This window comes from Leptinotarsa decemlineata, unplaced genomic scaffold, assembly GCF_025532065.1.
Source record: "Leptinotarsa decemlineata unplaced genomic scaffold, Ldec_3_MD MMD2_tig00002159_RagTag_RagTag, whole genome shotgun sequence".
In the NCBI taxonomy this organism is placed as follows: Eukaryota; Metazoa; Arthropoda; class Insecta; order Coleoptera; family Chrysomelidae; genus Leptinotarsa; species Leptinotarsa decemlineata.
The window spans coordinates 8,397,514-8,415,722 of NW_027412574.1; the positions used below are offsets into that span (position 1 = coordinate 8,397,514).

Below are 18,209 nucleotides of genomic sequence, written 5' to 3' on the forward strand. Positions count from 1 at the left end.
GAACATTCACTTTATTTTTATAACAGTACACATACGTGTATGCAAAGTTTAAGCTCTATAGGTCGAGGATAACTGCTTTAAGTCAATATGAAGCCTATGTATGTGTACAAAACATGTTATTGAATTACAAAAGTGAAAAATTGTCGATATAAATATTCAGAAGCAGCCCTAATACTATCGTTTCAGAAATGTCAAATTCAAATACTAATGACTCACTTGAAATTTTGTATTCCAATATCTTGAGATGGGTTTTTGTATAAGTATTTTTATTAATTGAATAAAAAACGATTTGATAATGCTTGGAAATTTTCCTAAATATTTTACTACTAGCGATCCCCCGGCTCCGCACGGGTTCAATGCTGGTAATAAATATAAATTCACCCATGGGAAATTTAAGGGAATGGAGAAATAGTAATGAAAAGGTAACTTTATTTTATGAACACACCTTCTTTCCCTGCAGCTTGCGACCCAGTTGGAATATTTAAAAATCCTTTCTTATTGCAAGGTAATATTCATATTTAAACGCTACCCTTTTATTCCCAGTGGGAGGCGCCCCAGTTGGAATATTTGAAAATCCTTTCTCATTGTATATTTACAATATAAAACGAACCTACATAAAGAATTTCAGCCACCGAAAATATAGCGGTACGGAGAAACAGTGATGAAAAGGTTATTTTCATATGATAGGTTAGGTCCAAAGTAAGTGGGTCTATTTGATCCTCCACCGCAACCCGCAATAGGTAATTGTGGCTCACACCTATTTACACTCGATCAAATAAAGCAATCTTATAAACGAAGCCGATTAGTTTGTATGGTGAGTGGTCTTTCAGGTCAGATGGTGAGAGTACGGCTCTGTCAAACTCTAAAGACCTGATTCGGTCCCCAGCGGGGCAGGCACAAAGTATATGCTCTATTAATGAGGTAGTCGGATAGTCAAGTTGCAAGATTCTCACCTTGATATTCACGGCAACCGTACCATTTGAGGGTTTTTGAACGTCAGCTACACCTGACGATGCCTTAGATTCAGCCGTGCAGGGCTTTTTCGCCTCTGGTTTTGGTGAAACCTCACTTGAGCGCAAACGTTTGCTAACCTGCTCATGGGGAGTTAGTTCCCCCACCGGAGACAGATTCTGTGTACGCAGCAGCTCTCGCTTCTGAACTAAATTTACAGGGAGGTCCGTTGGAGTCGTAAACTCGACATCCATCTCCTCTGTAGACTTGCTCTTGAACTAAATTCACAGGGAGGTCAGTTAGAGTCGTAAACTCGACATGCATCTCCTCTGTAGACTCTCTCCTGAACTAAATTTACAGAGAGGTCCGTTGGAGTCGTAAACTCGACATCCATCTCGTCTGGAGACTCGCTCCTGAATTAAATTTACAGGGAGGTCACTTGAATTTTCATATGTACACGCCCCTCTTCTACCCCATTGGGGCGCTCCAGTTGGAATATTTGAAAATCCTTTCTTAGTGTGCATCTAAGACCACCTATATACCAAATTTAAGCTTCCTAGGACTTATCAGCACAGAGGAATAGAGATGAATGAGTGTTGAGTGAGTGACTTACACATTTATAAGTATAGATTTTACCTCCCCCAATTTGTGTGAAATATTTGGCCAGCTTAATCCATACCTTGTGAAAAATAACCAATTCATTCAAATTGAACCACCATTCAAGCTTGAGTTTTTGAATGAGTATAGATGCCAAAAGAAACTCCATACAGATTTCAAATAAAAAAAATCCATACATGCCAAAACTTTTTTTCAATTTTTCTATTCAATTTTATCTTCACACCACATAGGTTTTCAATAATACAATTTTAAGCAATAAAAATAATTCATTTATTACACATAATTCAAATATATTAAAACTATTAGTGTGTTTATCTAAGAGTGGATACCACATAAAAAAGTATTATTGTAAATTGATTCTGATGAATCAAGTAGATAAGATACAAATAGAATTCTGTCAATTATTCATCATTTTTAAAATGGTGAGTACTTTTTTGTAAACTCTGTATAAGATATAAAAGTTTGTACGAAAAATGAATCCTGATAAAGCACAGCCTAGACAACAACATTGCCGCGTTTTTTGTACTCAGTCAATTATCTTAAAATATAGTCTTTATTATATACTATGAGTAATGTTGATAAAAGCCCCCCAAAAAACATGTTTATTTTCTTATCAACGAACGCGTTTTTTGAGGCTACAACAACTTGCATACCATTTTTAACGTGAAACAAAATGAAAGACCAAGATATTGATAGGGGCTCTTAGTTACACAAAATTGAACCTAGGTATATCTAAATAGATTTTCACTCACTGCTTTATTATGATTATTTCATATTGTTGAAACCTATCAAATGATGGCAAATATGAAAGTGTTGTATAAACTCGGTAATTAGTGTTCATTTGAAAAGCTGAATATTCCAAGAAAATATCAATAATTTCATTGTTTATTTATAGTTTATTTGCTGAAAAAAGGACCAACATTTCTAGGGCTCTTGGGTAAATATTGTTACATCCATGGCAAGTAAAAGTAAGCGAATCAAGCTTCTACTGGCCTGAGTGAGACAAAGAAGCGTGATTGACATAACATTGATGCTCGCTATGATTCTGAGAAAAGAACGTGACTCTTTGAGATAGCATCAAGCTGCAAGTAACCTTTGAATTTGTTCATAGAATGGTTTGAATGTGTTCAACACGACCGAGAAATGAGAGGAAAGTTACAAAGTGTAATTGAAGTATAGTGTTCAATTGTGATTGTGAACTAGTGAATGAAGTTGTTGAAATTGATAAAAGTGGATAGTTGGTGACAAGGTACTTCTGGCCCTTCAGTTAGAATAAAGTGCAAACTTATTTCTGTTATCAATAAAATCTCTATAAATGTATTCAGTAACTGAAAATAACATTCATCGAAACGTTATTGTTTTATTGTTTCATAGCAGCTTCCTCGATAACTCGAGAGGATCTACAGGGGGTCTAAAGGGGTTAAGTCGGGTGATCTTGCAGGCCTTCTGACGCAACCGTGTGTTCCAATCCATAATTCAAATATCAACTATGAGGTATCATCGGACCCAGAATATTATATAGATTTCAAAAATGGAATAGTATATAGGGTGTTTCACTTAAAAATCAAACTCTGATGTCATATCCTGAAAAATTGGTAGTTGGAAAAATCTCCCGTTACGTCAAAAAGTGTGTTTTCTGACATTTTCTAAGGGTGTTCGGTAATATTTTGAAATGTAGGAGTAACTAGTTTTCTAAGCAAGATTTTCATTCCTCACCAAGTTGGCAACACTGGTATGAGTAATCTAACAACAGTTTTGTTGAAGCCAAAACCTTTCATTCCCAAAAACTAAATCTTTCCTAAAAATACAACCTCTTCCAATTTATACAATTTCTACTCTTCAAATTGATACAACTATAAAAAAAATATGTTTTGGATATTTCTTGTGGGAATACATACATGCTTTTCAAACGAACACTGAAAATTTTGAAAAATATACATAGATCATTAAGAATAGTATAGACTCAGGACAAGAAAAATTATTTATTATGTTTCGACTGACCGGTCATCTCTATTCTTCATGTCTTCATAATTAATGTAATAACACAGAGTACTAAACCTACGTCTTAAAATAATAGTAAATACGGTACGATACCAAATTGTTTTGTACATAGTGTGGGTTTACTATTTTTGGATTTTTGACACCAGCAACCTCCCAAACAAGACATCAAAAGTTATTCACTTGCAGTGGAATTTTCTTCTGATCCAATCCTGAAATATAAATAATAAAATTGTTTTCAAAAAACCTCGGTAACAGTGGGTTATATAATCTCAAACTGCATTTTTATTCAATATATTTCCCTATTTGCTTTCAGGATTCTTCCAACAGAAAATTACATGTTCGCAAGGTTTTGAAATGGTAATAGGATAGTTTATTTATTTATATATACAAAAAAGGTCACCTAATAGGACACTGATGGTCTTCAAACATGACTCAACTTCTGACGGAAGCAACAAACTCTTACAAAAGTTTGAAATAGATGAACACTTCAATCTAGAAGACCACTATTATAATCTTTATGTAGTCATTATTCAGATGATGTCAAGCTGCAGGTTTTTCCGGTTTTTCCTGCAGCTGAAAAGCAAATGCGCCACTGGAATCGATGAAGTCGCCCCGGAGCGCCAATTAATTCTTGTTATTTTATAATTTCATGATTTGTATTATATATATATATATATATATATATATATATATATATATATATATATATATATATATATATATATATATATATATATATATATATATATATATATATATATATATATATATATAATACAAATCATGAAATTATAAAATAACAAGAATTAATTGGCGCTCCGGGGCGCCAACGACAACTCTCAGAAGTTGAGAAACTTGTGCGAGCTAAGGACTAACGAGGTCTTATCTTTTAACGTGTGATTCTTAACACCCCCGTATCTTCCGTAATATTCGAGGTAGAAAGATGAAACTCTCAGGACTGATGGAAATGCTCAAAATGCACCTACCACCTGAATGGGGTTGGCCAAAGTGATATACACTGTCCGTCACTGGCGATGGAACACCCCATTTTTACGGTAAAACATATTTGGAGGCAAAATAGGCTCAAAATTCCTTTAAATTCGTGATCAGGACTACCAACTTACTACGATTACACTTTTTTCCTGAAAAAATTTCAGTCCTGAAAAATCCGAATTTGTTTCACTTCTCATGGAAACACCCCCGTATCTTCCGTACTAATTGAAGTAGATTTTTTTTTGGTTTTGACATCAAAACATGAACGAAATTGTTTGAGAGAAACTCGACTATACGGAAATCGACATTATTACGGAAGATACGGGGGTGTTTCCATGAGAAGTGAAACAAATTCGGATTTTTTCAGGAAAAAAGTGTATTCGTAGTAAGTTGGTAGTCCTGATCACGAATCTGAACGAATTTTGAGCCTCCTTTGCCCCCTAATATGTTTTACCGTAAAAATGGGGTGTTCCATCGCGAGTGGCGGACAGTGTATATCACTTTGGCCAACCCCATTCAGGTGGTAGGTGCATTTTGAGCATTTCCATCAGTCCTGAGAGTTTCATCGTTCCACCTCGAATATTACGGAAGATACGGGGGTGTTTCCATAAGAAGTGAGACAAATTCGGATTTTTCAGGACTGAAATTTTTTCAGGAAAAAAGTGTAATCGTATTAGTTGGTAGTCCTGATCAGGAATCTGAAGGAATTTTGAGCCTATTTTGCCCCCTAATATGTTTTACCGTAAAAATGGGGTTTCCATCGCGAATGGCGGACAGTGTATATTACTGTGTATATCATATTCAGACTTGAATACAAGCTATCTACGTAACAAAACAAAAAAAAAACAATTTTTTTATGGTTCTAGCCTCATAACAAGCACTAGTATCTCATATAGGTACACCTTTAGGCGCCTCCCTCATATTACTATAATATTTCAATGCGAAATTTAGTCCAATTCATTATTCGAACTAGTATATCGATGTTTGTTGAAAATGGTTTGAATTTTTACTAGTTTTTTGGTTCAAAATTGATATTTCACTCTAGGTTCATAATAACTATCAGTATGATTCAATGACAAGAAATAATTGACTAAATTAATTAATGCTAAACAATTGAGTAATACAAATCTGTAAGTAGTACTAGTACTCTTTATGAGGCTAGAATCATTAAACATGAATTTTTTTGTTTTGTCACGTAGGTGGCTGTGATTTCAAATCTTTTCTAAATAAACTTTTTTAATAATGTCGAAAATAAGAAACGATAGAAACTACAGAAAGATAGTGTCCTGTAATGGACATTACCGTTTCTGTAGTGAAAATATTATAATAAAGTGTTTCTTGAATATATCAAATAAATGCTTCAACTTCAATTAGGTGAACAGGAAAGCTCAACAGCAACGAATTGGTACAAAAGTAACATGAACACTTTTTACACCGACATCCAAACTATAAATGAACGTCTATAAAGGATTTAGAACCTTAGCCTGAAGTGAATATAAATACTTTAAATCACACAGAAAATAAACAAAGTTGAGTAAAGACACACAAGTTTAGCGAAATTATTGGCGCCACTAAATAAAGTTTGATTAGGCAATAGAGTGGAAAATTTTACAAAAAGTTAGGATTTGCTATATCAGTTTTTATATACTTTGAAAGATTGAGTACTCAAATGGCTTTGAATAACAGTGTAACATGGTTAGAAAATTTCCGGAAATAAAAATGTAGTAGTGCATAATAATACCAGTTCTGAAATGATTTGAATTTCTCAACTGTTTTTCAGACATAAACAAATTAATAAATGATACCTATAGAAAAGTCAAAAATGCAAGTTTGAGAAAACATTGTAATAAAACTCAGCGGCATATTAAGCTTTTTCGCGAGATATGGGGCTCCTGATACAAAATAAGGTAGGTATACGGTTGGGGGAAGAATACACATGCGTCATCAATGAAATACGCCATAAAACACATACTTTTATATGACATGACTTACGATTTGTTTACGATTTACAGTGTATTATCGGTAGTCTGGAAGGAGATAAAGACATCTATTACGGTTCTCCAACTACTAGAAATAAATGACTCAGCAAATCTAAAATATTGCGTCATCAATTTGAAAAAAAATTCAACTAGACTTTCATATCTGCCTGTTGGTAGTGTTTATATATGGTTGTGGAAGTCTATGGAAGCCGATAGGGAAGTCTCTCGAAGCGACGCGATATCTAGAACGATCGAGAAGGGCAAGTCGAGTTGAACACGACCTTGGCCAAGTCATAGTCGATTGACTAAGACTAGCGGCGGCTGGTGTTATTTTGTGTCAAAAAATAATTTACAACAGTATATTTCATGTGTAAATTGCACACTTAAGATTCATCATTATTAACCGCAAATTATTTTCTGTACAGAAATGACACTTTGCATCAAAATATAAGACTGTAATTCATTACCTGTCTTCGAAGATCAGAGATGTAGGTCCTTTTGGAGATAAGAGAAATTCGAATTGCAACTCAATTGGCCTTGTAACTACTACGTCTATGATGAATTTTTTAAGGGTATTTTCTAAAATTACTGGTAAAACTTGTTCTATGAACCTTTTTCCTGGACAAATTCTTCGCCCGGCACCAAACGGAATCACCAGGTATGTAGCATTGGTAGAAGTCAAAGATTTTTCTTCAGTAAGCCAACGCTCTGGCCTGAACTGGTTTGCATCAGCAAAATATCGATCATTCTTGCAAGCTATACCTGTTTGGCATAAAATAACACTTCCTGGTTTTACTTTGTAGCCAGAAAGTTCCAGCTCTTCCTCGGTTATTCTTGCCAAGCAATTGGCAGTGGGGTATATGCGAAAAGTTTCCATAATACAAGCTCTTAAGTATGCCTTTGACGAGTCTTCTAGGATCTTTTCCTGTGTTCCGGGGTTTTTCGCTACAAGGTAGAGGAGGAACACCAAACTGTTTTTAAGCGTATGGATACCTGAAAAAAGTTGTTTGATTTTAGAAGGTTTGAATGGTTTCTTGCTAATAAGTGATGAGCTCAATCAAGTTTAATAACAACTTGAACTACTATACTTCAATTACTTCTCAAATATTGCTTTAAATATTTGTCACTTGTTATCAGAACTAGACTTCCTTCTGTGCATCTACCTTGCATTTTACATAACAAATAATATTTTTTGGGTCATTTTTTGACCTCGTCTCAATGCCCTATTAAGAGTAATCTTTGTCGGTGCTTCGTCCGTGTTCGATAACAAATTCCTTTGTTTTTTGTGAAAAAAAGCCTTTTGGCATTCAATTTCACCGTTATTGGCCAAAAATGAGGGAAACTTCCAAAGAGAGGAAGAAGAAAAATATACAGAAGTTTCTTTCAGATACAAACTGGAAGAAGAAACCCTTTTGAAACAACTACTTTCACATGAACATTGAATTGCAATAAAGGAAAAAGTCCTTTCGAAATAACTATTTGCATTTGAACACTGAATTACCCGAAAATACATTTTCCCATTCCATTCAGTCGGTCTGCAATCTAATCAAAGATGACGGACAAATTTTTATTAGACAGACCCATGATATGGGCTTAAATGAAAGGGTTTGCTGAAAAGAATACGAGTCCAAGATGGCGGACTAGTTTTTCTTATGCATCTTCATGATACGGATATCAAATGAAAGGGTTTGCTGAAAATAATATGAAAAATGGAATGGTAATTCTCCAAATCCAATATGGCAGACCGTCAAAGATGACGTACTAATTTTGTTTTAAGCAACCACATGATGCAACACATGATACAGAAGTAATTCCGAAACAAAAATATATTGTCATCTGCCATCTGGCCAGCATTCTCAATTAATGGATGGAGGAAGAATAGCAGATTCATTTCAGACATTTCAGATTAGTTCGCCGAGGGGCAATTTTTTTTTCACAAAGATTTGCCTACTCACTGACATATGTATAACGTATGACTCAGTGTAATACAAGCATAAACTCTCTATGTCTTGGATCGAATACTGCAAGGCATTTCATGTAACATCGCATGAGCTCAACTTGAGCTATTCGATAAAATAGTAACCAGATTTGGCCATTTGAACTGTCGAGGAAAAATAAAGTTGCTGTTACAAATATAATTGTCATTCCAATTATAGGAGTTCTAAAATGAACCAACTAGATGTGAAGACCCGAAAAATTATTCTTCTCCGAAGGAGATTCCCGCGATATATTTTCTCTAAGGATATCGGGACGGAGACTTTGAGTTTGGAGTTTATATACAAGAGAATGGTACTGAATAGGTCCTGAGATGTCATCAAGAGTTCTGATTATGATTCTCTACATAAGGTAACAAGAACTTGAGCATTTGGTAGGCCACATTAAAACCGCAGAAATCACTTTGCTCCTACACAAGAATACTGAAGACCTCGTATTGATATTTGCTTCTCTCATGCCGAGAGGACTGAGGACGAAAATTAAGGAATCCACTTAGGACTGCCAAGATAGTGTCCTCAAAAACTCAGCCTATCATAATCCCGGAAAGGGCCTACTGCGAGTCAGCTAAAACCCTAATGTGTTTGCTTGTGGCATGTCCAGCGTATGTAGTCTCAGCCTATATCCATCGACATAATGCGACCCGCGACCCTAGAAGTGTGCGTTAGAAAGTGAAAATAACAAATAATACACTTACTTTGAACAGCACATGGACTTTACAGTGTATGTATGTAAGGATTATCGTGCTCTGACAAGAAATTATAATATTATGAAACAAAATTTGCTCCACTCGTTCTCACCAAAATGAGAAAAACAATATGTAAGACTCGAATTCTCTTCTTTACCTACTGGCATTTTTTTTTACCAGTCCTCAGAGCCAGAAACGGCTCTATGTAGGAAGAGTCTTGAAGATCAACACTCAGTTTACTCTTCCCAAGATTGTGCTTGGTATTTTTTTTAATTTGGCTCTCAATTTTCTTTTTATTTAATTTTTTTCACTTCGTATAGAAGAGTAATTGATTAAACCTGCTATATGAATATTCAATATTGCAATAAAAATAATGAATACTCCTTTGAAAAATCAGGTCTCATCAGCATGAATAAAACGATGGAAATTTAAAAAACGCAACATGTATTAATTAAGTATTTGAAAAAAAAAACATTTCGAACAAAATCACTCGAAAACTAAGACTTGAGAAAAATAAAAATACCCTGTATCTAACTTGGCGCTTCATTAGAAATTGGATCAATGAATAACGAAAACTATAATAAAAGTAAAAGTGTATTTATAGCTATCAGCTGTGTGCTTTAGACCACACGACTGAAATAAAACTTCTTTAACTTCATATGTATGTATATCGGTCCTAAAGTAAAGAATAAATTCACTTTCTATGTTTATGAACCCAACTGAAACTCAAATGACACTCAAGAAAAAACAATTATTCAATACAAACAGATCTCCCTCGGGACAAATACCTGTCACAATTGACTAGTCTATTAGTTATTTTGTTTTTAAAAAAGTAGCATCGGATGTTTTTGTGACATTTGAATGTCACAAAAAGATGAGACGTTTCTGAAATTCAGTTAGTCCGCTAGACCTCTACAGTTATTTGTATTGTATTTTGTTATCAGGAGATGAACGGTTCCCATTTTGGGCATATGCTTTAGACTGTTATTATTTCAAATATTGTTGAGAGCGTTAAACTTTATTTGGTTCCATGGTATCGTTATTAACCTGTACAAATTGAATATTTTTTTTGATACCAACGTCCAATTATAAAAAAATACCATATTGCTGAAAAGATAATTGAAAACCCTTTTAAATGAGGTATCATACGCTACTCTTTTCCATTTAAAATTTTCATAGAGGTAGCTTTAACCCCTAGGGGTTGATGAGGCAGTTGAATGATTTTATTGAAATGTGTATTTTCAAATATAAAAATAATTCTGTTACAGGATTTTTCATTTGTATTCATAATTATACGTTGAAAATGAATTTACCCCTTACTTTAGGACCGCACTGTATATATATATATATATATATATGTATATATATATATATATATATATATATATATATATTTATTTATTTATTTATTTATTTATTTATTTATATTTATGTGTATAATGTACACATGTATATACATATATCAATTTTCTACAAATATTCATTGATAAATTAATTTGATTATTTTCATCAGTACTTTCTTTGGTCGATTGTAAGACCGAAACAATAGGATTATGGTAAGAGAAATGAGATACATATGTTTTCGTTTGATAATTAGAAAGATATCTAAAGAAAATTGTACCGATTGTTGTTCCACGTCTTATGGTAGGCTCATTTTGGTTATTATTCATTTTTAGTTCTAACTGATCTTGTAGAAAGTTAACCAAGAGTTGTCAATTTTCGGACGCGAAATCTATATTAGTTTGTCCTAATTCTTTAGAGGCTATTCGACCGTAAATGTTTGGTCGCACCTCTCTATCTCTCTTGCCACTATAGTAATATACGAAACGTAACTCTCTATCTTTCTATCTTCATCTTCACTAACTTATACCTTCCTTTCAACTTCCGTTCGCCACGCCAGATCACAGTTTTCGTAACGCTCTCGTCACTCAATCACCAGTTTACTCCCAAAGTCCAACGCGCGTAAAGAAGTTTTACTTCAGAAAGTAAAATAGTGTGACTACTTCTTTTTAGACTTGAGGGAGAATACAAACCGACTCACCTTGCCATTACAAAAGAACAAGAAGGAAATCAATTAACCCTTTGTATAATGCACGCAACACCCGAGATAGTAGTCCGACAAACTCAAATCTGAAAAAATGCTCTCCTCTCGAAAATAATAATATCAATAAGTGTTAAGGATGACAGTCTGCAATATCTATATAGGACTCCTTCTAGTGATTTTCCTTAGCTCGGCGGCTGTACTCCAAGCCAAACCTGTCTGCGGCATCTCTTTGCTTTCAGGCACACTTGCTTTACATGAAATCCGCTAATTTCTCACAGCTTCATCACTTCCGCGTTTACTTCTGAAAATAAAGCGTTCCTTGAATACTAACCAACAGTTAGTGTAGACACGCCCGAAGAAGCTATTGAATAGCAAAACACGTGTTGCGTTTTTGTAAAACTATGTTGTGAAAATCTTACAATGAAGTGTTTTCTGAATACTAACCAACAGTTAGTGCCAACATGGCGGAAGAAGCTATTGTATAGCGGAACACGTGTTGCGTTTTTGTAAAACTGTTTAGTGAAAATCTCACAATAAAGTGTTTCTTGAATACTAACCAACAGATAGTGTAAACAAGCCCGAAGAAGCTTTTGTATAGCGAAACATGTTTTGGGTTTTTGTAAAACTGTGTAGTGAAAATCTCACAATGAAATGTTCTTGAATATTAACTAACTGTTAGTATAGGCACGCCTCAAGAAGATATTGTTTAGCGAAACACGTGTTGTGTTTTTATAAAACTATTTAGTGAAAATCTCACAATAAAGTGCTTTTTGCATAGGTACGTTATGGATGTTCAAGTATCGGCCGATTTTATCATATAAATAAATCAATATTCAAAACGTACTTCTTATTTTACAGAGGAGCCACGTTGAAATGTATTTGAGCCAAATGGAATTCACAACTGAAATCTGATCTACTATTCCGGGTGTTACATTAATAAAAAATCGATTTTTCATACTAATGCAATTTAGCATGTTTTTCATGAATTAAAAGAGTGATGGAGTTACCTGCAGCTATAAAATCCACAATTGCAGCAGTCTTTTCTTTTTGGTTAATATTGGCATCTAAGACAGATTGGAACACTGGGCTCCTATTTGCTGCTTGATCTGCTGTAGAAATTAAATTTGTGACCAATTGATAAATTGTGTCTTCGCTTTCTGCTAGTTTCTTGTAGGCGGGAGTCTCGAAAATTTTCCAAAAAGGCAGCCCGTAATAAGTGTCCCTTAAAATAATGAAAGTGATATGGCGTATCGGTGGGATTCTTACAGAGGATGTGCATTATATGAACGGAAGAACTGACATTACATGTTCATAATGATGATAGCAGTGTTAGGCAATAGATAGAAAGATGATTTATCGAATGATCGGCAAAATCTATGCGCATGCTGAACATCTTCAGTGAAATGTCAGTTATCAAAATTGTAATCATGTCAAATTGTCAAGTGTGATGATTCAATTGTTTTCATCGAATCCCTGACCCTGATTGTCTATTTAATTTTCTCAACATTAGCCTCGTACACAAAATAATCACTAGATAATCATCAATTACTAAAATATCACTAAACTGATAATATACACATTGAGTGTGGACGACTGAGCCAACTTTTGAAATAATAATGTATAGGATGAAATAAAATAGTTGATAATATTTACTGAAGAATGAGTTAAGCAATGTTGTAAACGACAAATTTAATATGAATTCGTTGTATGGTAGCTCTAACTCAAATTTGAAACTAATACAAACAGTTTTTGAGCTACTGAGAACATTTCCTTGTTCAATTGGATAAGTTGAAATTGAAATGTAAATTATGAGAATTTGAACATCTGAAAGTTATTTATGTTGTTAAGAGAAAAGTGGGAAGGAACATTGTCCCCCACACAGCACTAGATATTCATGGAATATTCCCTGTATATCATAAAACGAACGTATATATTCCAAATATTCATAGAATATTCTTGGAATATATACATGCCTTTAGAATATTCATAGAATATGCTTGAATGAATATGGCAGGATTATTCCCGAAAGAATGTGCATAGAATGTCTATAAATGGATTATTCTCCCTTGAATATTCTAAGAATATTGTCGCTCGAATATACCATATGGTATATTCTTAGAATATATCCCCACGGTATATTTTGGAATATTCTATACAATGGAATTTTGAATTATCTTATAATAACGTATTCAAATAATTCAATATTATTAAAAACAAAAATATTTGAAGATCTTAATCGAATGCATAACCTAATGTATATAACCCTGATAGCGTTAACCAGTTTTTGAACTCAACGCAAAGATTCTGGATGAATTGCTCCAACAGCAACTGTTGGAAACGACAAAAAAATTTGAATGGGCCAATAAATGAACCAATTGCATCAATAAATTGGTTAAATCTCATCCTATTTGTCTTTTTGTATTTGAAATTATTTAATTACAAAGCGAAAAATCCTGGAAACAGAGAAATGGGGAAGTGAATAATTGGAGTAAACGTTTCTCATTGGTCAATTGAAGTGTAGCGCGCGACAGTCGAATAAGCTCTGTGAAAGCGCCTGTCCCTTAATGCATGGTACATTTGCGTTTGCGTTAAATTCGACATTTGATTCAACATGGCGGTTGACGTGGTAGGTTCGCGTGTGTAATGCATGGTGTGTTGGTGTTATTATGAAAGTATAATTCTATCACGTTCAGTGTACCATTTATAATTTAGGGTTGTCCAATTTGCAGTACAGCGAATAGTTTGATTTTGGATCTTCAAACAGGAGAGTTGCATCTATTCAGTCTTCAAGAAAAGTGAGTAAAATGCAATAATATCGATAGTAAAGTCATGGTGATTAACCTACTATACCTCATTTTAGGTTCGAGGAGAGTTGGTGTGTGGGATTTGTTGGTTTGACTAAGTACATGTTTGAACTAGAGTGATTTCAGTTGTGTATCTTCAATAGAGAAAAGTAAGTGAATGACACATTCTTTTGTATCATTTGTTTTCATAATTTTCATCACTCGTTTTCAAGATAGTATCAATTTGCCCAAAAGGAAACAGAGTGGTACCTGGTACAGGCAGGTGCGCCAAGGAACTGAAAACGTAATGATTACTTTTTTACAAGACAATGCATGTTGTTCTCCAAGTCATAAAATGTTGTAAATGTTCATGAGTAACCTATGCGAAAAATATCTATTTGATTTTTATTCCAGTTTTATTGTGCCACTTTCAAATAGTGATAATGAACGTTAATGTACATTTTGTTCCAGGTATTACTATTGAAACACTGGCTGATGCATTGTTGGACAAATATAAGGAAAACTTTTCTGGTGAGCAAAGTTTGAATAACTTTAAGTAAGTGAAATTCATTGAAGAACCCATCATACCACTCATTTTAAATACTTCATTTGTGGGTTTATTTTTCTAAGTGAGAAACCTAACCTAACCTATTTCTTGATGTAATACGCTTTTTCTTTTTCAATGAAATGATATATTTATTATTTTTTAATTAGTGCTGATGAATTCACAGAGTTGTTATTTTAGCATATTTTTTAGTATATATTTGTTTGAGAGTAAGAACATCCTAATTTGAATACATTTCTAATATTTGTAATATGACAGTATTCAGGAATATTTTATTCAGTGAATAAATATTTTGAATTGGATTTTTTATTTTTGATATTGGTTGAAACGTCAAATATTTCAGTGTATATTGTTTTTAAAATATATTTGTTTATGAATATTATGTGTTTTATTACTTGTGTGAATCTTGTATCAAAATGCAATATATACATGCCTAATAGCGGTTACTCGTCACATTCTTGGAATATTCCAAATATTCCTAGAATATTCATAAAATATATTTAAAGAATATTCTATGGTGTTTCTCTATTGTATATTCCTACAATAAACTAAGAATATCCTGAATATTTTATGAATATTCCTTGGGTTCTATTCCTGGAATATTCTTAATAGAATATACCTTAGATATTCTAAGAATATTATAAGATATTCCAAGAATATTCCCAAGGAATATTCTTAAAATATATCAAAGGTTCGCCAGGAGCACTTCCAGGGAATATTCTCCAGAAGATATATATATATCCATGGCATATTCATAGCATAATACAATATCCTTAAATGTATATTCATGAAATATACCTGGAATATCTATTGCTATGTGGGCCTTTCAAAAGTGATATTGACTGTACCTAGTTTCAATAACAGGATTTCTTAAAAACGCGGGATTCTGTCAAATTTGAGCAAATTAAGCTGCATTCATTTGACAATATTGATTTAACAATAAGATTTCAAGAAATACACTTCATCTATGATAATAATTATATATGTTCACAATAAATTTCATTCAAGATGCGTTTCCCTACATAGATTCATCAGTTGGACTGGTATGGTAGATAGCGAAAATAGACCAACCAAAGTAGAGGATCATCACTTGAGTAAATTCCAGCGCATCGTCTACGATGCGATAAGGACATCTCCCGGATCGAAACGAATACTGACCTGGAAGACGCTACGACACTACAACAAGCGATCTAGCAATCCATGGAGCGAAGCGAACGGGAATTCTCAGCCTGATGCTTCAGTCTACAGACTCACATAATACCAGAATCAGAAGACGACATATACAGGTTTTGTACCACCAAGAGGTGTAAGCACAGAGCAAGCAGACATCTGCATCAAGAACTACATTCTCCGAAAACGACAATGGACAACCCGTTGTTAGAATTCAATACTGAATATCAATCTGCACAGAATATGTAGAAGAAGGGCTGCCGAAAACTATGTCCTCTAATACACGGAGAGTAGGGTATCGTCTACATCGATCAAGAGAAAGCCGAAGCATTTGCTGACACTTTCGACAATGTAGATATAATGATGTCTACATTACCGAAGAGGTGAAAAACATCCAGAAACAAGTCGAACAGACGGTATATAAAATTAGAGGACAGTGGAAGGACAACGATCACTTCATGAACTCTATAATTCCGGAAGAAGGCAGAGATATCGTCTGAGGTCTCGCTACCCAGCCGTGGACCCGGACAACACCCAAATCGGGTACTGAAAAGCCGAAAGGAATAGCAACAATGACAAACGTCATCAACGCCATACTTTAATTGCAACACTTTCCGTATCCTTTTGAGAAGGTCACCGGTCATTATGATCCCCAAACCCGAAAAATTCACGTTCCAATATAACGATCGCCCAATAAGCATGACCCCATCGATGAAAATGGCAGCAGAATGCTCGTTGTAATGAACGAGCTGTTTTAATTCAGGCCGGAACACTCGACGGACCTTTGAGTCTTGAAATTGATTGACTATGGGATTGAAGGTTTCAAACTGGGCAAAATATCCATACCGGATTGATATTTATCGGCATCTCCAAGGCGTTCGACACAATCTGGCATTACGGACTCCAAAAATGACGAATTATAGCTACACGAAGACAATGTTAAGATACATCAACTCTTTTCTAGCCAATGCAGAGTAGAACAAGAACTCCTCGCCAGACAACTTCTGGAAGCAGGAGTCCCCTCAAGGCGCAGTTCTTTCTCACCTTTTTTTGGTGTATATGGCAGACATGCTGAAGTCAGAGAAAAACCTCAATAAATTGGCTCTCCACGTGGACGACACAGCTCTGCTGGCCAGATCCATCAACCACGAGCTAGTTACACCAAGCAAGTTAATCTTTGGAGAATTAGCATCAAACCCGACAAGAATCAGGCGATAACTACTCACCCGCAACAGGAATAACACATTATTTTCAACAGACATGAGATTATTTGGACGAACGAAGCAAGATACCTGGATATCATCCTGGAAAAGGAAACTAACATTCAGTTCCCATATCACACAGAGACTGGGGCTGGAAAAGGATACTCAACACAATATCTATCACACCATTAGACACATAAGTAATGTAGATCTCCAAGTGGAACTGTTTTTATCAACCTAGCGTTGCGCGACCCCCATGACGTACTGAAAAGAAACGACCCCAGATTCTGTGAGACTAGCACTAGAGGCCGAGCACCCTATTCCGATAATTTAGTCAATAGGCAAGTTAAACCAGAATACTTTGTAATGAGTTTCCCATGTCTTTGGAAATCTATTTAAAATCTATTTTTCCGTTAATCAGCTGCCACCCCCATACGAACGACAACTCTCAGAAGTTGAGAAACTTGTGCGAGCTAAGGACTAACGAGGTCTTACCTTTTAACGTGTGATTCCTAACACGGTTGCAGAATCATTTCAGCTTCAACCAGATAAATTCTCTTGAGAAAAATATCTGGTCGAAGCGGGAATCGAACACACAACATTCCGATCGTGAGTCGGACGCACTACCACTGCGGCCAATTCCACAACATTCATACTCCCACTTAATAACCCAGTGATATTAAGATTTGTTCTTGTTTCGTCAATTCGTGAATCGTTACCTGCCCCAAAATTTCTTGTTTCGTCACCTGTACCTTTTTGACCTTTTTGCAGGTAATAATTTATTCCACATTCGTCAACTGGGACTACTAGGCCCATAAAAGTCCGTAAACCTAAATTCTTTTTAATGCTTATTTACAATAATATTATATTAATCAATATTCTACACTAATATTATAAAGAGGAAAGATTTGATTTTTTGTTTGAATTGAATAGGCTCCGAAACTACAGCAACTTCATCTGTTACTGCTACATCAAAATCAGTACATCAGGTACATCAATGTCAGTGTGATGTATCAGTAACTGATGAAACTACCGTGTAGCGAAGGCGTTCCAAATAAAACATTTTGTGAAAATTATATAACTATTATCATGGATAGTATTATTAATTTTCATCAAGTCACGGGTCAGGGTTGAAACACACTCTCTATTTATAAAAATGTATGCCGTTTCTTTGTGTTCACATATCTTAGCGTATGTCATTCATTGGCGATCATTCTCATCAA

At 34.6% G+C, this 18,209-nt stretch overlaps 1 protein-coding gene and 1 long non-coding RNA gene across 4 annotated transcripts in view; one reads left to right on the forward strand and one right to left on the reverse strand.

Annotated features, from left to right (window-relative positions):
* Positions 1 to 1,815: 1,815 nt before the first annotated feature.
* shd (cytochrome P450 family 24 subfamily A member shade) overlaps positions 1,816 to 18,209 on the reverse strand; it is a 33,199-nt gene continuing 16,805 nt past the window's right edge. For all 3 annotated transcript variants that reach the window (XM_023165447.2, XM_023165448.2, XM_023165446.2), the window contains exons 4-6: positions 12,274 to 12,488; positions 7,010 to 7,535; positions 1,816 to 3,779 (exon numbers count right to left, since the gene is read on the reverse strand). In XM_023165447.2, the coding sequence (XP_023021215.2) occupies positions 3,743 to 3,779; positions 7,010 to 7,535; positions 12,274 to 12,488 (778 nt within the window). In that variant the 3' untranslated portion in view covers positions 1,816 to 3,742. The remainder of the gene's footprint in view (positions 3,780 to 7,009; positions 7,536 to 12,273; positions 12,489 to 18,209) is intronic.
* LOC141483037 (uncharacterized) lies at positions 13,143 to 14,993 on the forward strand. Its single transcript, XR_012465867.1, has 3 exons — positions 13,143 to 14,061; positions 14,127 to 14,219; positions 14,521 to 14,993. It is a non-coding gene; the product is annotated as an uncharacterized lncRNA (long non-coding RNA).